The sequence below is a fragment of the Enoplosus armatus genome, chromosome 10 (genome assembly GCF_043641665.1).
Source record: "Enoplosus armatus isolate fEnoArm2 chromosome 10, fEnoArm2.hap1, whole genome shotgun sequence".
Taxonomy (NCBI): domain Eukaryota; kingdom Metazoa; phylum Chordata; class Actinopteri; order Centrarchiformes; family Enoplosidae; genus Enoplosus; species Enoplosus armatus.
In genome coordinates this window covers 6,398,825-6,422,135 of record NC_092189.1, presented here as the reverse complement: position 1 = coordinate 6,422,135, position 23,311 = coordinate 6,398,825, and the positions used below count along the sequence as shown (strand labels likewise).

The window sequence follows — 23,311 nt, the reverse complement described above, 5'->3', positions numbered from 1 at the left end:
TGACAATAAATAAAGAAACAGAAGCTACAACCCTGTGATGTGCAGTGAGCAGGAGACAGGTGGACAGAGAAAAGAACTCCCGTTAGTGAGATGGCATGGGTTCACACACGAATGGTTCCGCGTTGTGGAAAAGAAATCCCATTGGAAGTTAAATGAAACTAAACAATCTGTTAAGAGTTGTCTTAAGTCTCATGCAAAATATTGGATGCCACAAGCATGCATTTACCTGGTACTGAGGTCTACCGCACGCTAGAACTGGAACAACATTCGTCTCCAACGCAAAATACCAATATCCAAATATATGATCTGTTCTTTGTACATTATTTACAGTGTGTAGCTGATAAAGGTAAAATAGAGGCTTCTTCTTTTGATTCATAACTCACTGTTAATAATATACTTTTAAATGTGAAAACCTAACTCGACTAATGGAAATCTGCTTCCTACTATATATTCAAAATGAAACCGTCTTTCAGCGTGTTAAATAGATAATAATGAAAGGAATTCTGTTGTTTCTAAACGTCTGAAATTAGAATGAACTTCTTTTTTTTTGTGCAATAAAATGACCACTATGTTAAGTGTGATATAATATAATAAGGTGTTTCAGTCAGACAGCACAGTTATCTACTCACATGGAAAAGGCCTGACCTCTAAGTTTCTGTCCGAGTGGATCTCGTGCACTGGGGAACGAGGAATTCCCAGTGTGTGTGTGTGTGTGTGTGTGTGTGTGAGTGAGAGAGAGAGCGAGAGAAAGAAAGAGAGAGAGAGAGAGAGAGATGCAAGTCCCACACTGAAGGGAAAATACATGACTAATTCAAATCTGCCTGTGAAACTGAATAGATAATCACTAGTGGAATGCTGGAAGGCACTGTTAGATAGCATCTCTCTTCTCCGCAGCAGAACGGGCCAGCAAGTGCGCATGATTATGTGTGTGTGTGTGTGTGTTTGCCTGCATGCTTGTGTCTGTATGTTGGTACTGGTGGTGGCGTGGAGTAGGGGAATGGGGGGGGGGGCGTAGCACGGGACCTGAGGTTATCATGGCCTGGGAACCATATATTTTTGCTGTGCCAGACCAGGGAATTATCTTCCAAAACAATCTCACTGGGAGCCATCTCTACAGACACCAGCAGCCAACTCACCCCCCATTTCTCAACTTTCTTTACTGAAACAAAAACATAAATTACACGACATACAAAGCAATCCGAAGGTTTTTTTTTCTCCAATAGGTTATAAGGCCTATAAGAAGGCAAACAAATGACATAGAACGATATATAACTCTTTCAGATCACGTCGTAGTGAAGCGTGAAGATATATAATGATATATCACATTGCACAAGTTGTCATACTGTATATGTACTGTCCATCAGGTGATGTAAGTCAACACAAAATGTACTTCTGTATCTGAGGTCAAAATATGATCACAAACCGTGGACAGATGTGTCACTTACATTCCAGCTGTAGAAAAGAAAAACACCGTGGTCGTTTTATCATCAGCACATCTTCGCTTTTCTAAAAACACCTCTGTTGAAGATCTCGCTAACAGCAGCTTTCGGGGACATTGTTGATAAAGCAAATCAATCTGATCACGCCACAGTCCTTTTTGTAAATCACTTAACGGCGCAGAGCTAAGTGCCAGAACATGGATCAGATCTGGGAAACAACGTGACGGGGAGGAGTGCCAGGGATTTTGAAGCCGCAGTCTTTAGGGATGCATGGATCTGTCAGAGGACACCTGCATGCTACAGATTAAATTCACCTCCCTGTGGTGTTGGCTCACACTCCCGCGCCCTATACTGACTCACGACCATGTGATGTGGCTGTCCTGTTCATTTATCCTTTCTGCCATTTTGTTGTGACCATTACCCCTTGTGCTGGTTTAGGGTTCTCTCTAATCTCTCACACTGTGGCAACGCATGTTTGCATCGCTCCTACTCAGACTGAACATGTGCTGTGCTTTTTACGATGTGAGCCATACAAAATAATGAACTGAAAAAGTCTTTTTTTTTTATTTTGGTGTGAAAGAGAGATATTATTTTAGACCAATGCATCAACTTCACATAAGCTCTCAGTGGGTTTCCGGAGGTAGGGTGTGCTCTTTCCAAACACCCAGTGAGCTGCCAGCACAGTGCTACAGGGGTGGTCTCTGGGGAGAGTGGGGAGGGGCTCTGACACAAGGCAGGCGGAGCGTGGCCTGCCTATCTCCTGCTCCCAGCTGTTTCATCTGAGCGGCAAGCCCTCCGTCAAACGCAAACCCTTGGCCCCCTCGACGTGATCGGTTATGAATACCCTGTCAAAAGTGGTTGGTGAAAGGATGTAAATATTCTATTGATGTTCTGACTATTGATTCGCTCCCTGACCCATCATATCACGGCCAATGGCAGCTTTCCAAAAGAATGAAGCTCATCCCTCCGAGAGCCACTGACTCACAGAGGCTGAGCAGGTGGGCAGCGAGATAGAGAGGATGAGGAGAGGGATGCAGAGAGTGAGGGAAACACTGTGAGCGTCAGACTCAGTGAAGAGAGGGCTACTATATGCAAACTAGAGAGAGGAACATGGGGCGCTGAGAGCGAAGAGGAGATCCAGACGTAAGACATCAGTGGAGCAGAGAGGGCCCGACCGGTCTGTGGATCTAACTCAGGAGATGATGCTGACACTCGAGCTTCACGGGTCCGTCAGGCGGCCACAGCCAGTAGCCGAGGTCCTGTCGTTACTCAATCTCACATTCAGAAGAATGCAACAAGCAATCTCACATAGCAGCACAGCAAGATCTCAGCTTTTGGACACAATCATACTACTGGGAATGCCCTGGCTTGGCCTTGTGTTACTTTCCAGATGATGGATTACAAAAAAGAAAAAGAAAAAGAAAAGAAAGAATATAACAATCTCAATAACTCCAGGACATTCAGAATGGTGTGAATATGCAGAATCCAAGGGAGAGAGTTCATGACAGTCGACTCAGCTGGAGAAGCATGATAACTAAGAACGTTTCTAACATATGTGAGTTGTAAAGTTTTGTTTTTTTCCCTCAATTTCTCAAGTCTTCAGTCCTCTTGCTGCTTCCAAGCACACTCTATATTAACATAGGTCCTTAACTTCGAAGTCTCTTGTGTGTGTGTGTGTTTTTCGTATTTTCTCATTGTCATGGGACATGATCATCCAGTGTTTAGTGCTTCTAAGAAAAATAGCTGGTCCTTCAGAAGAGTCTGTGTATCTCTATTTCTTAAATGGAGCTAATCTACTAAAATTCTGCCAGAAAGGAGCCTGGCCTCTTTTGGATTGACTGAATTCAAAAACCTCTCCTTGTGCCATGTCCTCCGTTACCTCATACTGCCCCGCACTGAGGGGGTCCTGGGGGGGCGGGTATGAGGGGGGCGTGCACCTGTTTACACCTAGGAAGGCAGGTGCAAAGAGAGCAGGAAGGGGGTGTGAGGGGAGGGAGGGGAGGAGGGGAGACAAGGAGGCAGCGCAGAGCACAAAGCAGAAGAGAAAAAAGAAGGGAGGTGGATAGCAAACAGGAAACATTGTCAGTAATGTATCTGAAACAAGACACAACAACACAACATCAAGTCATGCGTTCCAAAGAAAACAGGCACAGAGACGTACAAAATGAGCCTGCGGCGTTAACATTCCTGCATATTAAACCTGAGATATGATACGGTATGATCATATGATGACGGCTGAATTGGGAGAAACGTGGAATTCAGCTCTAGCAATGACACAAGGGAGACTAAAGGTGCTATTCAATCAAACTCTGCGGCAGGCAAACAAGAGAACCGGCAGATCGCATCGGATACGAGGATGAAACCAGGCATTTGGACAAGGGACATTGTTCTTCCATTGTTTGTTGACAGCGCGTTTGTTTGAATAGCACCCTCAACACTTGAGAACACAAGAGTGGCAAAAATAGAGCCAACAGAAAGCTGTTAATATGCATTTAACTACAGCCTACAAAGTCATTTAGCTACAAGTCTACAAGCATCACAACTATGCTAGTGCAATTGAAAAATTAGATACAATCAATATTTGGAGATGAAATATTCAAAAGTTGCCATGGCATCTTATAAAAATGAAAAGATGAGAACAGTGTCTTTTTGTTAGGGTTTTTTTTTTGGTTTGTTTTTTACGGCCAAACACTGTTTTAGCAGTTAGAAGGGTTTGATCTATTTGTGTTAGTGGAGAGCCTGTTTATCTTGGATAGACAAGATAATGCTTGTAAACAGATTGGACAGTGACTGCATGCTCCAATGCCAACGTTAATCACAACACCTCCCAATGCTGCTTTAGCAGTTGCCATGGCATCTTATTGTGCTAGCTCTAAGGAGAACTCTAATGCATATACCTTTATCATTTTCAAACCATGTCCATACAACATGGCCCTCTTTCTCAAGATGAAATCTATAAATGAATCTGAAATTCAAGAGAGTACTTCACCTTGTGCCAGCCATGTACACATACAGCACTTAGAAACACACAACATTTACTTCTGACAGACATCTACAGGGATCCTAATGTCAGAGAGAACATTCCAGCAGTGGTCATTTGGTTAATTAATACCTTAATGGATGGTCATGCTTATTGTGAAACTGGCAATAGCAAGAACATCAGTAATGGTAAATGTACAAACATCTAGCCTCGCACTAAAACGGCTAAATCTTAAAGGGAGATACCAGCAGTTTGGACGTGTGGGTCCTCTGTCTGTTGGTTTGTCAGGAACCAGCATCTTGAATAACTTGTTTGACATGTTTTCCTGTTACAGAGATAGTTGGTGGCTGGTGGGGTTGACAGCATTTTGACATAAATCACAAAATAAGACACATGATTACCCTGATGTTTCTCCTGACTTCAAGGCGTCATGTCGTTCCATTGTGTCAGAGCGCACAATGTAAGGTAAAGGCTCCTTGTTCTGCAATTTAAATGCTGTAATAAAGCTAAATAAATCAACTATAAACTACTAAAAGTATCAACTAGTAAGCATCAACCACAAAGGGTGATTTTTGTTTCGGGTATACTTTGACAATCTGGATGTAAATGGAAGCGCCAACAACGACCCTAACTCCGTAACAGAAAAAATGCAAACAGTTGTCTGAGGTACTACGTTTTTCCAAGACAAGTGTGACAAAGGACCCACATGTCATGAACACTGGTATCGCCCTTTAAACTCAATAAGTCATGCAAACAGCCCTCTGTCTTTTCATTGATGCTTAACAACTCATATCAGGTCATCCTCGCGTATGTGCTGACAGACATTTAACTCAGAGGCAGAATATCGAACGTATATAAATGTAGCGAGACGAAGAAGACATGAATTCACTTGACGTTTCTAGCTTACTTAGTACACAGATAGTCTAGGTCCATTCATAAACAAAGTAGGCGTGTTTAAAAAAGGTGCAGAAAGTGAAAAAAAAAAAAGAGAGCAGGTTAAGGGAAGAGTAAACAGCGATGAGAAGACAGAGCACACCAGCGAGGAAAAGAAAAGAGAAATCACCTGATATCTTCTTGTTGCCTCACCTTTCTGTTTGGTCACCTTTCTCACTGTCATGGCCGCCTGCCGCTTCTGGTACTCAGAGATCTCGAAACCTAAACAACAAACAAGACGGTATGGTTTACAAATGTTGCCTTTTACCGTGACTTAAAAACAGTTATGAAGCAGTGAGCGTTGAGGTTCAGCTTTTCACAATAAAGTTACAATAAAGAACAAAACCAAACTAATAATTCAAGCTGTCCTAAAACATACACGTAGCATGTTTGACAACATTTTGAGCATGAACCAGCCAGTCATGTTTTGTGCTAAAAAAAGTCACCTTGTAGTGCACTGCAGCATGTACAACATGTAACCGAAGCTCTGTCGCCCATTGTGAATGAAACTAATGCTTTCCAAACAGGGAGGGGCAGAGGGTGTGTGACTAACCGATTTTCTCATCCTCCTGCACCATCTTCCTCTCCTCGTGGAAGGCCCTGAGCCAGCGGATCTTCTCCTCTGGCTTCTTGGCCAGGAAGATGTGGATCTCCTCGCTGTCTTTGTTGCACAATTTGAAGGCGTTCTTCACGCTGACGTTGAAGTCGTCGTCGCGCCCGTCTATAGCGTCCCGCACCTCGTAGCGATCCATGTCGATGCGGCCCTTATAGTACAAGATGTCCCGGCGTATCAGATCCTGGGGAAGAGGAGGGGAAGATGTCTGTTAATGTGTGTGTGTGTCTGTTTGTGCGCTGAACCTTAGAGGTGTCAGCAAGCATCATCCTTCCCCTGGTCCTCCTGTGAGTCTGTCTTATGCAACCCTTTCCATCTGCTGCCCAAACATACAAACACCTTCCACACACATTGCAGAATTTCTCAGCAAATCTGCTTGACATTTGATATCACAAAATGCAGAAAGTATTATTTCAACAATGGCAAGACTACTTCCTAGTTTGTTAGGTACACCAATACAATCTAATGCACAACCTCACAACAACACTGCCATAAATCTCAACTTTGTGCAGAAAGTTTGTGTCAGACAGGTGTTTATTCAACTCTAATAATTTCCGAGACTCTTGAGCATTTGCACTGTTATATGTGAGAAAATTTCCAAGAGGTCGTCCGACAAACAAAGACATTCAGTTTATTATCACATGAGACAAAGAAGCACATTCTCACACTGAAGAGACTAGACTCAGAGAATGTCTGACATTTTACTTAAAAAATGACCTAAATCGAATATTATCATCAAAATAGTTGCCAATTATTCTGCCAATCTTGGCCACAAAAATCTCAATCGTGCCTTAGGACCAAATAACATCCAGTCACACTGTCAGGTCAAGAAAGGTAAAAAGAAAGAAAGAAAGAACAGGCGTCTTTTAATAAGCGAGCAGAGACAAATCTGCATCCGTGTGCTGATAAGGAAGAGATGAGAGGAAAAGATGGAAGGCTACTTGCAGCGTGTTACTAACACACCCCGAGGGCTGCCATTACACATGTCTCACTGTGCTGAGGATGCTGGAGAGAGATGCGTAGAACAAAGACTAGAATTGATAATTTAGTGTGTCTTGAAGCTGACTTTATTTAGTTAACACACCTGCAGAAATACTGAAGTTCACTTCTGGTGTCAGAGATGTTCAACAATGATAGAAAGGGGGGAGGAAAAACACAAGTCAGTGCATCTATATGTCTTTGTTAGTTTTTGTCTTTCTCCTAGTTGTGTTTGTCTGTGTAACGGTGTAATTATTGTTCCTCTGTGTGTACACGTGTGTGTGTGTGTGTGTGTGATGATGCACTTATTCGGCCCCTGTGTGTGTTTGTGTGGAAGTGTCTGTCTGCATTTGTGTCTGCGTCTCTGTGTGCATGTACTGCAGAGTCCAGCCGAGCGTGAACATCCGTCTGACAGGGGAGCACAGCCCTGGTGCATTACAGCCCAAACTACCACAGCTCCATTTTGTGAAAGGTGCCGAGGATTTGAACGCATCTTCGCTGAGGGCTGGGGGTGTCTCATGCGCTGTTATGTAATCTATTTGCAGCTCTCGAGTAAGGTGGAGGAAGTCGCATTGTCTTCAAGCATCTCCATCACCAGCCGTGTGATACACAATTTTTAGGAACCCAGGCCAAGGGTGCGTTTTAGCTTATCAGCTTGTTTTTCAGCCGACAAAGTCTTCAAAAAAAGAAGAGAGAGCGAGAGAGCCTACCTTCTTACAGAGGACCAGCTGGTGATCAAAGAGGAAGAAGACTCGCTGCTGGCTGCGTCCATACGGCTGATAGATCCATGACAACTCCCCAGTGTAGATGAGCTCCGAGCTCCTGTCCAAGATATCATCCCCCTAGACACACAAACATTGTGATTCGCACTTTATGAAATGAAGAGGATACTCGTAGACAGAACTATGTAACTGATGCGACTGTCAAAAGCTAAAAAGCCAAAACTCCAGGAATTTTACACATACAGGAAAGATCCATTTACTCATCGTGGTTTGTAGTTCTCAGCCTGATAAACAGATGTATAATGTCTTCTGCGGCTCTGAAGGAGATTTGTCAAGTCTGAGAAATGAACCCTGATGATGTCACAGGGATGTGCCTGCTTTACAAACTGGGACATATTGTTTATAAGACACGGCTGTTTAATAGGCAGGACAAGTCTAACTAAAAAAAACTAAAAAAAACTCAAGTTGCATTATGGGAAATAGGATAGGATCCAGCGTTTTTTGGAGCTTGAGCCCCACTAGTGACAAAAAGTCAGGATATCTCTGCTGCATCAATTAAGGCTGTTTTTTTTATGTGTCTCTTATGAGCCTCCCAACTTTGTGAAAGTGCAACACTAAATGCTGCACTACTCCTCCAACAAATGTTGAAAAGATGTCCTATATTAGTACTATATCTATAATCAGTCATCTAATGCAGGGTTATGTGATGGTCTAAAAGTGAAAGTCCTTGTTTTAGTGATTTAGCTATATTGAGTAAAATGTCTGAAAGCCTGAGTTGGGGAAAAAAATCTATTTTAGTTGGTTTAAAAGACAGACATTTAAGAAATACAAGGAGTTACTTGAGGAATTTTCAAAGCATAAACATACACAAAATGTAATGTTTTCACAAAGTAAACTTGAGGTTGTGTAAAACTGTAAAATGTAAGTTCTTCTGTCCCTGGCCAAAATCTGTGAGTAAACAGATGGACTAAACAGACCAGACCAGATTTTGCCAGTAAAACAACATCAGTGGACATCAGATGCTTCGTAATTACTCCACAACCGATACACACACACACACCTCCCAGTCCAGAACAGAGGCTTGCCACTGGGCGATCTTGTCGATGTTCTCCAGCCTCCTCTTCCTCTCGTTGATCTGCTGAGTGACGTTCCGCATTACTGCCAGCGCTGCTGCCACGTATCGATAGTCACTACGGACACAGTGTGTACATAATTACTCCCGGGGTGTTAAAGGGAAAAGTTATAGCTCTTGGAGGTCAGCCACCCTTTAAAAAAGACATGTAGTGTTGCCGCGGTGAGTGATACAGAGAACCCTATTAAAGGACCGGGGTTATAAACTCAAGTTAACGGCAGTAAGTCTGCTGGAGCACAGTCAAAATAACACACTGCTATTTAATTCTAATCAGCCACTTTCTCTATCCACAGTTAACTCTGGCTGCGTTTATGCTAACTGAGCTGGATTTATCCCTGTGGCTTAGATGTGATTCAATCCTCACTTTGGAAGATAGTGTGTGTGACAGTGTTGTGTGTGTGCATGTGACAGAGAGCAGGCCTATATCTGGCAGATTCTCCCCAGCTCCTAACAGTCAAACACTGTGATCTGGCAGGCAGAGCTGGCAGAGCTGGCACCTGTCCCTCTCTGGCTGAGAACGCGTGGTTTGTGAATGACCTGGAGCTGGCTGAGACACGCTGAATCACTTACACCGTGTTTCTGTGGGTCTGCATGCATGAGTTTGCACATCTGGATGCTCGCGTATGTGCACGAGAGATCGTCTGCAAATGTTTATACTGCGTGCTGTGCGCAGTGCATGCAGTGTGTGGGGAATGCTGATGCTTGCGTATATGCCAGCAGAAGCTCAAATTCATATTTAATCTGCAATCTATTTATATCCAGAGTTCTACGCAATGATCCTATGGCCATGTATTGAAATGAAAATGATTTGACATGGTTGTTTCAATACAATTGAGATTCCTTGATGAAATGTTTCCCTCTAAACATTCACAGAAGGCGGGTAAAGCAACGTTTGTCTCAGTCCATGCGTGGATAATCACCGCTTCAGTAGAATAAACCTACAACGGCTGCATTGCAACACAATGCATCTGGAACACAATGGTGCATCAGTAATGGCTTCTTTTTAGAAACAAACAGACAACCATCAAAAAGCACCACATTCGGCAGATTAAATGTGACCTCGGGCCAAAAAGCGTACAGTACCTGTGCTCCTGCGCGGTGTATTTGAGAAGCTCAGCCAACTGGAGTGGATATTTGCAGATTTTCTGGACAGGGGTGAGCAAGAAGCCGTCTATGGCAATGTCAATCATTTGCTGGAGGAGGCGACAGGCCTCGAAGAAGTGCTGGTACCTGCCGTCCCTCATCAGTTTGCTCAGCTCCATACAGGCGTCCAAGTGGTTGTTACAGTATTCTGAATAGATCCAAAAACCATCTTGCTGCAGAGCGGAGTAAAGATAGAAAGATAGGCGGTGAGAGAGGAAAATGTGTAATGAATCCTCTTCTTAATAAAACATGCTGGGGAGAGGAGTGCCAATATGTTCAGAAGAGCGGCCCCGGTTGCTAAAATCTTTATTACAGCTGCTTTTTCTCAAGATCATGACTTAATTATCACGTTATCTTGAGATAAACTGTTTGCTGGTGACTTAATTATCTCCACAACTTAACTGTTGTCTGAAGATAACGAGATGATTAAGTTCTGATATTGAGATAACAGGCCTAACCCAATTATTAGCAATTATGGCTGCTCTCGACTGGACATACAGAGGATTATGAGGTTTTTTTGAGAATTTTTTTCATACAATTTTTCATCAAAGTGTAAGGAAAGGAAAATGCTTAAGGAAACGCTATGTGAACTCACGTGTTCTAAAAAGCACGGTCCGATTTCAGAGAGGTGGGGTTCCTCTGTGTTGTACTGTTTCTCCAAGTCTCTAACAAAGCCCATCTGGAAGCGGTAGATGTCCTCGATGTTTCCAAAGATGACCTTCAGCTGGTCGTCATTGAACATGTCCACACGCTTCCTGCACTGGCGCAGGTAGCCCTGCAACAATACGGGTTACAACTACTATGAGGCGTTCAAATACAATCCAGTTTAAGTACCTGGTCCTGAATTGTGACATGGCTGCAAGGCTATGAGTCAGAAGATGCTACTGAACAGTATGTAGGCCTTTGCTTGTGACATCTCACTGCTATTTTTGTTCATTCTTTGAATAAACAACTACATATAATTCATTGGAGTCAAAATGAACTATGACTCTTTAGAAGATTCTGCAGAGTCAAAAACAATTTTGTATAGGTCGAGCTGTGGCCCCAATTTGTCAGTCCAATTCTTGTGGTTAATTAAATGCCCTGAAGCTTTGGCACTATGGGAAAAGATTTGCTATAAGAGGTACAGTACGTTTTTTGCTATTTCACACTCCAGCGCCCAGAATTTTCTCTGTTTTCTGTCTTTGTGAAATACACATACTAAGCCTTTTGTGCTTTGTCCAATGCAAACAATCAAAATGAAAGCAGCGTTTTAAAATGGGGTATGATTTGAGAAAAGTATTACATAAATTGGACATCTGTCCAAAATAATCGATGGTGCAAGATTAAAACAAATGATTGTGTATATGTTTTGTATTTTACATTAAGATCTTCAGTGATAGCCACCTTAGTGACAAGACCAGCCACTACAGGAAAATATCAGCAGCTTAGTGGCATTTTGACTTCATGTGCACAGGGATTCCACAGCATTTCCCTCTAATTAGCTTTCCTAAATCTTTAAACCCTTTACTTTTACTTTTGCAAGCACATCAACGATGGCTGTTAATTCTTCTTGCCTGTGCATGTTCATAGCAAGTTGGGAAATGCTGAGTACTCCAAAGTGTGAGAGGTGAGAAGGTGAAATTTACGCTTCATCGCAACTATTTTTAAACATTACGCTTCACCTGGAGTACAGACAAAGGGCACATAGAGGATTAAAGAGATGATTAGATAAGCAAGAATGTGCACCCAAAGTCATGATGCAAAGTTGTTTTGTTCTGTATACTGATATGACCGCTATGTAACTAGCACCCACTCGGTGGCTCTGCTGGTGACAAACAGCTGCTTCACGTGAAAAACAGAATGATGCAATCTTTAACTTTAACTAACTTGTATTTTGGACAATCTGTCTCTGTATTTTTTACACTATCAGCAGGACGACCAACTAGCAGCAATGGACTTCTGCACTACTGTTACTGCTACTGTGGCAGTAGAGCACACAGATAGATATGATAGATATAGATATAACTGTGATTGATTATAACTGTGGCCTATTTTATATCATAACTAAAACAATCATGTAGCTGGTTAATCGTGGCTAGAAATGCTAATGCCAATTCATCAGTTCACATATTACAACATTAAATTATCTTCTTTTACCATAAATATTTGTTTCTATTGAACCAGTTAGACAAGACAGGGACAGAGGACCAGTCGATAAAACAGGCTGTAGAATAAATAAAACCAGGCCCATATACATACTAGAGAAATTCACAAAATCAGTTCACAGTTTGCAGAATTCAGGATTTAATTTGTTAATATATTTACATGTTTGATGCCCAGATTCTAGATTCAGATTTCAATTTGGGGGGTGTCATGTTTTGAGTCTTTATAAAAGTCTTGCCACCTAAAAATGTCACAAATGCCAAGGCGTTTGTTTAATTTTATCAGGCGTGAATTCTAGCTTGTCACTTTGGTGTGATTCATAATATAAATGAAAAACTGAAACTGGAATAGATAGCTCCAAGTGTGCCAGCTGCCACTACTGTGTACAATTGACAAATTGTGTTTTCATATGTAACAAAAACAGTTATTTTTGGACTGTTTAGAAATCAACAGAAAAATATGGCTTGAATAAAAGTGTGAATGTGGGAGTGTTAAGAATTCATAATAGAATCTTGTGTAGAAAGGGCTAGTGAAGGGCTGCTTCCTCTCTCACACACGTTTCAGTTAATTCAGTTTCTTATCATTTACATTTGCCATCGTCTCTTTGGTATTAAAGCATGCCCTGGACCTGCAGTGTGTGCGCGCACGTGTTTAGTACCTCGCAGATGTCCTTGAGGTGTTTGATGTAGTGTCTCTCTGTGCTCATGATCTCATTGATGACGTTAGCTCTCATCTGGTCTCGGTTCTGGAGAGGCGAGCCCAGGCACAGGCAGTCGTTGGTCGGGTCCAGGTGCCCGTTCTGCACCTCGCTGGTCCCCTCGGCTGGCTCCGCTCCCCCATCCTCCTGGTTCACCCACAACTGAGTGCGAACACATTCACACACACATGCAGAGCCACAAACACACACACATGCGCTTGAATAAGAAATGTGCTCAGTTAAGTGTTGTGTGAATCTGATGAGAAAAGTATTAGTAAACGGACACATTTAGGTATTCACATCACATATCTCTGCCATATCAAGTGGTACTACTCACTCCTCAGGAGCATGAATGTACACAGCACACACGCACACATTTCACACACACAGAGCTTCATTTAGAGGGTCTCTGGTAGTTTGGACAGTGAATAAGTGGTTGTTGGTCTGCATGTCAGAAAGGTGAGGGACAAACACTCCAGAGTTTAAAAAAAGCCTCTTTCTCAGACTAGTGCCCAGAGGATATTCAATGCCCAACTTCGGCCCTGTGTGTGACTCCCCAATCTCCCCACCCCACCCCCACATGCATGCATATACGCTCGCACATAACCTCACAATTTCCTCACACATGCATGCACTCACCAACGCACACACACACACACACACACACACACACACACACAGATCCACATACAGACATACAGAGTGTATTCCACTCTCGCTCTCAGAAAGGGCCAAGTGAGCATGGTTTCAGATGTCCAGCAGTCAACACCTGATGACACACAGTTTGCCAAGAGAACATCAAAGAACCGACGGGTAGAATGCCAAACACAAGATGAGAAATGCAGCGCCACAGACAAGCAGAGTGACGGGTGGTGGAGCACTGACTGCAGACGAGAACTACGAGCGCAGCACTAAGACTGAGTCAATAGTAAATAGAGTACTGAAAACAATAATCAATATTCAAAATCGAAATAACCATGAATGTTAACAGGAATAATCATTCCAAAATCTAATTCTATATGAATACATTTGTAGAATTTGAGCGTAGGCCATTTACCATTATTTTACTTTTGACTCATCAGTTCTTCCTCTCTATCGACCCCGTTGAGGATGGTGTGATAAAGTCATGGGAACGTTAATGTTTGGTAATGTCGGGGGGTACGTTGTGTTGACAGACTGGAGCGGGCGGGTGGGCGGGCAGGCTGGATGGGTGGATGAAGCTGGGAAAACGCACCTTTGACGTGGTGTTTTGGAACCGTGGAGTTGCTATGGGGTTGATATAGAAAACCTGTTTTGTTTGGGGCTGAGGAGGGTGGGGTTCCACCTTGGAGAGAGAGAATGACAGAACAGAAAGATACTTTTTGGTTGACAGTCAGTCAGCCTGTCTGCCCTGCCCTCTCAGGAGTGAATATGGAAGGGTGGACAGGTGGGGATGGCCATGAGGAGTGTCTGAGGGAAGGGGGGGTGTGTGTGTGTGTGTGTGTGTGTGTGCTCTGCTGCGGGAAACCTCCACCTACAACAACTAATTCTTCCTTCAATAAGTGAAATAAAAGAAGTATGGGAATAACATACAGTAGCTGCATCAGTGGCTGATTTCAGTTGAGCTCAGATATGGGTGAGATTATATAATCATGGTGTAAAGTGAAGACCTTGTAATTTAAGCGGATTTCAAGGGTAGGAGTTGAAGGTGATGCCAAACTAAAAAAGGGGCTCATCAGCATCTTTGTTTCGCTGTCCCTGAACACCAGATAAAGGCACTTAGCTAGCTGTTCTCTCATCTCTTGAGTGTTATGCATTATTAAAATATAATATTATTCAACTGTGTGCTTCTGTGTGTGGAGTGAGCAGTGTGTGTGTTTTTGTGTATATGACATACACTCGTGCACCTTCCTCTGTGTATGTATCAGCTTGGGTGCATATGTTCACGTGCCTCCATTTCTGTTTGTGTGTGGGAGTGTGTTGTGTCTATGGTCGCTGGCCAGCCACGGCTGCAGCTAACTCACCCGTACAAAGCTGGCGGGGAACCATCCTTCCTCCTCGTCAATCTGGCCCCACCACCAGTCCTTGTTGGAGGCGTCCAGCACCTTGATGACGTCACCGGCCTTAAACGCCAACTCCCGGTCCGCCATGGTCACATGGTCCCATACCGCCTCAGCGTTGACGATTGAACCTCCACTTATCAACTGGAGAAATCGGAGGGAGAGACAGATCTTATGCTTTATTCTCATTACATGACACAGGAAGGAAACAGCATGGACAGCACTGCAGACACTGACCAATAAATATGGATCCACCTGATCTAAAACAGCACACAAATCAAATTTGAAAGTGATTGTAATTCAGTACTCAGCCTCATTTTGGCCTCGATTTGTGTGAATCCTTGTTGTTAAACCCACTCAGATTACTAATGGATGCAAATACACACCCTCAAAGCCAGGGCCCACTGGCAGCTTAGGGATTGCAAATAGAACGACACAATAGCCGACACAGACCACAGTACGACACGACAAAATACAACAACACAAAAAAGGCAGAGCCATTAGTGGAGAAACAACACAGCGTTCAGAAGCACAGCACCAGTCTCCACACAGGGACCGTAATTGGCCCATTATGACATTAGAATAATTACATGTGTTAATGTAATATAAATGCTGAGGAGCAAACAAATGTGAAGGGATAATCTCCCTTCCTTCATGCTGTCACCAGGGCTTGTTATTTTATCTGCAGCACAGTCTTTGACAAAACATGGAAGGATGACTCATCAAATCTTTTCTATTGATTTTAGCATTATGAATAAATAATGTGGACATTATGCGACACTGAAAAGGTTTAAATTGTACAACTTGCGTGCATGCACATGGGCAGAGTAATATTTTATGTGCATGCATTGGGAATAGTCTGTAAGGACATGGCAGTCTGTCAGGTGATCAGGGGATTTGGAGAGGCTAAAGGTTGTTCTCATTAAAGGAGAAGAGGCAGCGGACAATGTTCCTGAGAAGGACCTGAATCTGACATCATCCATCTACCAAACGGCCTCACCATCCATCGCACTGAGGACTTAACTTCGCCTTATGACGAGCACAAACACACACGTGCAGCCACACTTTTAGCTTTGTGTACATTAAACCCCTGTATGCATCTGTGGCACAGCTCCAACTGTTTGCTCCAATTGTTCTCTCCAAAGTAGTGTTCAGCAGTCCCGAGCTAACCATGCATCCAGTCCCTGGGGCTGTGGGCAGAGCAGCCAGCGCTAACCAAGCCTGACAGGAGCTGCTTAGGCTCTAGGTAAGGAGTTATCAAAGGCCTGGAGACAGGGATGTCACATGGATGGACATTAAATTAGTTCTGTATCTGTATTAAGGCTTTCGCATATTAATATTCAGCTGCTGTTATTTTCTAAATGGAGCTAGTCGTGCTTTTTTTCCTTCAGTCCTTATAAAATGAAATCCCTGGATGGGAAAACCTTTTAAAATGCACCTCATCACTTCGGCACAAAAATGCTATTCCACCTATGTGCTGATGCAGTGTGTTTGTAAGAACGTCCATGAGAAACAGCAGAATGTTTGTATTCATCCGAAACCCCCCGCGAGGATCTAAGCTCTCAGACTCAGCAGCTACGTTGCCCCCTCAACCTGTAGACAAGTCTACTTCCCTGATGGCTTACTGAGACAGCTACAGGGGATATAAGCCAATCAAGGCAGAGAATCAAGGCAGAGGGGTGAACACAGGGAGGGACGTCCATGCCTGGAAGGGAATGAACAGCCGTTGTCGTGGCGACAGATGAGGATGCTTCACTGGTATTGACAAGATGATGGGATGAGGCAAGGACACTTCAGGATGCACCAGAATATTTCCAAATTTAGGTGTGTGTGTGTAAGAGTGACCACTGAGTAACTGCAATAGCATGATTAAATATTAAAATGACAAACCAATCACATTAGAGAATCCAGTAACATTTCCATGTCAATGTAAAATGCAAAGGTCCATAGTGCAGGCCTCTGCACGCAGGTTTTAGATCAAAGGTGTCACTGAGTACGTTGATCCAATCAGGCATCATATAGGGCCGGGAGCTGGGGGCGACAATAGCTAGCCTATATCTCACAGCTCTCCACTACAGGAAGAGAGGAGGATTACCGCAAAAACATGTGTCACGCTGCCATGGAAACAGTACATGAATAGTACTCAAAAAGATTTTAAAAATCATTGTTGATTAAGGAAAAGGAATTTGAACACACACAAGAAAAGCTGGTGGAAGCCAAATCAGTTCTACTTGACCGTCACCATCTGACGTAAGAGACCTCGGCCTGAAACAGCACCCAAAGAACAGATGAGCCTTGGCACTGAGGTCAGTCTTGCTTCTTGTTCCTTCACTGTAATGTCTGTTTGGCCTAATCCACCCCCCGCTCTCTGCCCCCCTCCAGCACCACTCCATTTTCAGCCCCATTCACTCCAAGCACAATCTCTCCAGTCCCCATCAATCTGCTGTAATATGGGCAACAGACAGACAGAGCGAGGGAGAGAGACAGATAGAGATCCATTCACAGCCAGTGTTCCTCCCTGCTCACTTCTCTCCTTCCCCTCATCCCTCCATCTCCCTAATGAGATCAGCACTGCCCTCTCCAATACATTGCATCCCTTTTTTCCCTCTACATGTCTGAATAAATTAAAAGCATTACATAATCAATCTTCCCAATTCCCGCCTTAGCACAACCTCATACCTAGCTTGATCAAATGGCACTCAGTACATGCAAACACAGGGAAGTCTTACAACAACACTCATCATTACCTGTGTGCCTACCAGCTGTAATGACCTATGTCATCATCGTGGTTACACTGCAGTTACAACATCAAAGATCAGAGGGCGAAACAGCCGTCTTTAAGCCGCAAAACCTGTATTTGGGTCAATGCAAATGAATGCAGAGGAATCTGTCCCTACACATGGACATGTATGACAATGCTCTCTGCTTCACGTTCAAGCATAGACATGGAGACCGACAAGGAAATATGTAAGAATAGAGAGCCGATTCACTCGCTTATATCATCTTTGCAGCACAACACATCAGCATTCACTGCACTGGCAGCTCCACTGCATTCCAACATCCTCCTCTATCTCCAGCCATTGCACATCTGCACCAAAGCACCTACAGCATCCCTGAGCAAACACACACACACGGACACACTCGCCTTTAGCCAGCCTTACCATGTTTGTGGCATGTAACTGTTCAGAGAGTGTATGCATGGAGAAGTCCGGTTCATACAATCATGATAATCAAATCTCTTTCGGAAGCGGCCGAGACGGTGGTCCTCCGCATGAGCCGAGCCTGCTGATGTCGAGTAACAAGCTGCTGTATTCCAGAAAGAGGCTCCTCTTTCCGACGCACCGAGTCAGTCTCGCGGTCCGTCCTCCCTGTGTCTGCCAACCCTGTTATGTAATACACTTATACCCTCAGTCTGGGAGCCAATCAAAGATGCTCTGCCTGAAACTGGTGAGAAATACACACACATCTTCACACACACACACACACACACACACACACACACACACTGTTGTCTCGCTCGCGCACACCATCCGCACATTGACACTTCTGACAGCACAGCATTTAACTGAACTCTATTAGGAGGCACCTGCCCTGGAGGGATCACAAATGTGTGAACACTAGGGACGTGTGCACGAATCAGATTCAAAGAGGGACTACAGATAACACCCACCCGGACTATCTCACACACACATGCAACTTAGCATGCTCACGTACTTACATGTGAACACACATCTGTTAGGTAGCATTGTGTTGTCGCTGCTAGCCAACTGAGCCATAACCACTGCAGTATACAATATTATGATGCTGTGTTTACAGTCCTGTGGGGGTCCCCGCCAGGAAGCATGTTTCTGCGTTGTACCACAGTGATGAAAACACCAGCCCACATGCCACGGCATGTGATGGAGGAGGTATCTGTGTTCATAATACATGGCCGCCAAACATTTCTTTCTACACCTGCAGTACAACATCCACCACTTAACTAGATGCACACAGGAAACACACAGCACTTAGTCTTGAGTGTGAGAGAGCACATACAGTATCTTCAAAAAAAAAAACCTAGCCAGCCTAACGTCCCTATTAATAGGACTGTCATGGACGGCTCTGGGATAGGCTTTTAGCATATCTATTTCTGACATTCATTCAACATTCATGACACCTGCCTCCTATCCTTTATTAGATTATGCCACTGCGTGTGGCAAAAAAAAAGGAAAGAGGCATTTTTTATCTTCATCTGTTCCTTTTCACTTTGGAGGACGTGTCATCTGTGAGGAATATATGCACATATACTGATAAATCTTTTATTAGTCGCTATTTAGTGACCGGGGTGTAACAATGTGTGGGTTTCACAAACAGGTGCCACATTGAACTGTTGCAAACAGGAGAAATGTGAATATTGTGGGCTATGAAATGGGAGCTGAGTTTAGCTGCATCTAAAATGGGGGAAACCTGGAGTGACGGAGGCCCTCCTTTATTAGGCCTAGCCCTGCCCGCTATTAGTTACTGTTCAGCTGAGATTACAATGATCCTCCGGAGTCTGTGATCAGCAGCACAAACCTCTCACTTGCACCGCTATTTGCTACAAATATCACATTTACTTCAGTGGAGGGATCAGTGCTCAGCTATTAGCTGCCATGTTGTGGATGTGGCTACAGTGGATCACAATAGGAAAACAAGTCCTGACGCAGCAGTAGGCTGTTGTTCAAAAAACAAACCATCAGATTCATTTTGTCATCTCAAAGTCGAATTATTATTGAATCAAATTAATCCATACGCATACTCCACAAAATACAACATGGAGGAGAGAGGGAGATCGACGTAGAGGGGGGGGGGGACATGTTTATATGCGGGGGATATGAATTTCCAGTCACCACAGAAAAGGTAACAGCATCACAGATCTGTATCCAACAACTACGACCACCACCAGACAACACTAGCTATCACAAACGGTGAGAGGACACAAGACATAACGAAGGATTGGGGAGGGGGATAACAGAAATACATTATGTTGTACCAACGTCATTCATTTCAACGCGTAGCCGTGATGGAGCGCCGGGTGTCCCCGCTCTCGACCAACGCGCACTGCCTTTCTCTCCTCTCCTGTGTGAATGTGGGGTGCGCTGCGAACCGGGCCCCAAGCGCAGATCCATTAACGAGTACCGAGGATGAACATCAACAGCACGTTCACAAGCACCAGAACCGCGATCACCGTAAACACCGCGCAAGTCTGGACATCCAAGGCCATGGCGCAGCGCTGCAGGCCGATGCTGAGATGCGCTCTCAGTGACGGGCAGTATTCAGCTCTCCCGTCAAGACACGTCGCCTCGAAGCGACCGACAAATCCACCATTACAGTTAGGCAAGAAATGAAGAAAAAAAAGATGCCCCTACGCCTCTTCACACTACGCGATGTAATTCATAAAGGCACGGGAAGAGATGCATCATCCTCACCATCATCATCGTCATCAGTCTGCACCGCGATTTCTCCCCGCTAGTCAACACCTGCCGGTGTTTCGCCTCTTCCCCTAAACCGACCGACTCTCAGGCCAATAGACTCTCAAAGCAAACAAGAGAGAGGCTGTGCGCAGGCTGTCCGCAGCTGCCGAGCTGCCTTCCGGTGTGTGGGGACCGCAGAGAGATCGGCTGTGTGACTGAGAGGCGGTCCTGTATTAATACTGATCTGCGCTCCGCTGCTAGACTACCGGCATCAGCCATCACCTACAGTCGGGGGAGGGGCACAGCCAGCCCCTCGCTGACTACATCGACCACAGAGGCCACAATCATAACCTCATTCATCTTCCACCCAAACTAAAAATATCACCGCGCCGTGCTGATTTATCATCGATCATTAACAGCCCGTGATGAAGGAGGAGAAATGTCAGAGTAATGGATGCACGTTCCTCAAAGTGATCACCATCTTATAATTTTATTGGCATAATGTCAGCCGTTTCTGCCTATTTGTCTGTGGCCACGCATCAATCAGATACAGTGTGCCCAGTTGATCTGATAATCAACCACGTTCACACTCTGTTAGCACTGGTGTGCCAAACATCACTGATGCAAGCAGCAGTGCAGTCACTTAAAGGTGCCATCTATGGGCATCCACAAGTATCTCTGTTTGATCAAAAATGTTCAAGGAAAACATAGTTTAAATCTTTGTTTGAGTGGTTTAATTCTACATTATTGCAGAAATAGGTAGTTCCAGAGCAAATTAAGTTATCTTATCACAACAGTACAGGATTAGCACAAGGTGATGCTATTAGGGGGGAGTAAAGGGACATGAGAGGAAAATGTTTGGTACCCTCACCTTATTTGTAGTCAAGTCCCTGTTTTATTTATAAAATAGTCTGTACTCAAATTCACATTTTTGTCATGGTAAAAAAAAAGGTGTGAATCTCGACACCGGGCTGCACCGCACGCTCTTTGATGTACACACTTGTATATGCTTTAATATTTTTAAATATTGTCCAAAAAACCCCCCAAAAAACAGGGTTACGTAGTATTCATGCTCAAAAAAAGAGAAAATTTCATTGCAAAAATATGAAAACTGAATTTGCTCAATTCACAATGCAGGCATTAAGATAGAAAAAGTTCTGAACAGCAGCATCATTTGGTTGCAAGATGTTTCAGGCTTAGTACTCTCTTTCTCTGACAGCATCAAAAGGTTTATGTTGATGTAGCTCTAGAAATAGGTGGAAGTGACGTCGCCATTGCATATGGTTGCAGTTATGTTACAGTTTTTTATTACATTAACCTATAATAACCCGCTTGCTCTGTAATACCAATGTTGAGCGCAAACGTAAAGTTGGGGGACTTGCATCAGATAGATAAAGAAAAAAGAATGGCTGCAATTGATGCAGCAGAGAGCAAGATATCCTCACTCAGTCCTTAGCAAAGTTTCCATATGGGGGGAAAGTGAGGACGATTCTAAGGGCCTGTGACTCTTTATGAAAAAAAGAAAGAATATGAAATCCTTTTCAATGAAAAGAATTTAAACACTGTAATTATTTTTCCACGTAATGATCATGATATGAAACAATAACAGCCTATCGTCTGTGTTGGATGCTGGACAGTTTGAAGCACTGAGTGACTCAGTCTGTATTAAAGTAACAGCCAGCGTTACAATGACACCTTCGAGTCATTTGGCCAAGGTATGGCTCCATGGCTTTGATGCACACTGAAATGTGGTTGTTTACTGAGGCAGGGTTGGGTCCCAATCTTTCAGTCATCTTTTCATGGGGGCCAAAATCCCTGGCGGCGCCTCTGGTCCTTACACGTGTCAAGCTCTGAAAACGCTGGATCCTACATTTCCCATATTGTAATTTGACAGCGTATTTTTACTTTTCTACTGGTAAATACCCACACACAGAAGAAGAGAATCTTGTTGTGTAAAATCAGTGAAGTTCCCCCTTAAATGTAATAACTCTGCATATTGAAATGAAACAGAAGATAAAGGGCATTTTAAGTGGTTTGTGGATACATTTTGGCATGCAAATACACACACAAACCTTGATTTATACACTTAAAACTTAGACAGGGGAATGTCCTCACCAGCAGTGACACCCTAAATTGCAGCGCCCCAAATCCTTGTGGCAGTAGGAAATGGAGTTGCAAGCTGTAGTCAGGTTTAAGTTCTGCCATTTGCAATACATTTTAACGGCAACCCAGCTACATGGCAGGAAAAAAGGTATCAAAATGTCAGTCGAAACAGCTCAATCTATTCCTGCAGCTGCCATTCCATATGCTCCATATGTTCTGTCACATTAGCACCAAAATACGTCGAAATAAACACATTGCTTTTTACGCTCAGGGCCAACACAAACAAACTTAGTTGCGGGTTGAAAAATATGACTGTTGAGCATATGGATGGATACCAGAGAAGTGGGTTGTGCTCTGGAGTGTTCTGAGAAGTTTCTGTGGATGTTTGGACACATTTTCTCTCCATGAAACTGTTGCTGGAATCCGCTGTAGCTGCTGTGCAGACTACAGCTGACGTTCTCAACAAAGGAGCAAGCTATACAAATGTTTCAGAGCAGCCTTTCAAACCTACAGGAGGTGAGTGTTTGGTATTCAAAACATTCGTTTTTTTCGGGGCAGTATTCCTTTAAGGCGGCTCAGTGTTGTGAGTGACAGGCCAAAATGGCTCCAGCTCCCATCTGATGCACGTGTTTGCCATTGGCGTGCACATCATTATTTTGGCCTCCACGTTCTCAGTGATACTTAAGGTGAACATTGTATTACACACGAGCGCATCCCAGCCTGCAGCCCTTGTCCTGGTGTCCGCGCCTCTCATTGTTGGCAGATTATGAAGAGAGCACAATAAGATCATGAATGAATTCATACAGGAGAATCAGTTCAGTTCAGTCGCCGCACTCACAAACCAGCCGCCATCCAACAAACGCACGGACACAAAAACCCTCTCCAAACTAAACCCTGTCTTCACATTCAGCATTCAGAGAGCGCTGGGATGGATTAAAAAAAAACCTAGAATAAG

The 23,311-nt window shown here is 43.8% G+C and overlaps 1 protein-coding gene across 5 annotated transcripts in view; it reads right to left on the bottom strand.

Moving 5' to 3' along the window:
* Window positions 1-539: 539 nt before the first annotated feature.
* LOC139291195 (rho guanine nucleotide exchange factor 9) overlaps window positions 540-23,311 on the bottom strand; it is a 37,984-nt gene continuing 15,212 nt past the window's right edge. The window contains exons 6-15 of one of the 5 annotated variants that reach the window (XM_070913153.1): window positions 14,786-14,965; window positions 14,017-14,106; window positions 12,744-12,944; window positions 10,536-10,715; window positions 9,881-10,113; window positions 8,726-8,855; window positions 7,654-7,785; window positions 5,906-6,149; window positions 5,506-5,574; window positions 540-3,386 (exon numbers count right to left, since the gene is read on the bottom strand). In XM_070913153.1, coding sequence (XP_070769254.1) covers window positions 3,211-3,386; window positions 5,506-5,574; window positions 5,906-6,149; window positions 7,654-7,785; window positions 8,726-8,855; window positions 9,881-10,113; window positions 10,536-10,715; window positions 12,744-12,944; window positions 14,017-14,106; window positions 14,786-14,965 — 1,635 coding nt within the window. In that variant the 3' untranslated portion in view covers window positions 540-3,210. Of the gene's footprint in view, window positions 3,387-5,482; window positions 5,575-5,905; window positions 6,150-7,653; window positions 7,786-8,725; window positions 8,856-9,880; window positions 10,114-10,535; window positions 10,716-12,743; window positions 12,945-14,016; window positions 14,107-14,785; window positions 14,966-19,832; window positions 19,842-23,311 lie in introns of those variants that run through there. The other 4 variants (XM_070913157.1, XM_070913154.1, XM_070913158.1 and 1 more) reach the window with 4 other exon arrangements.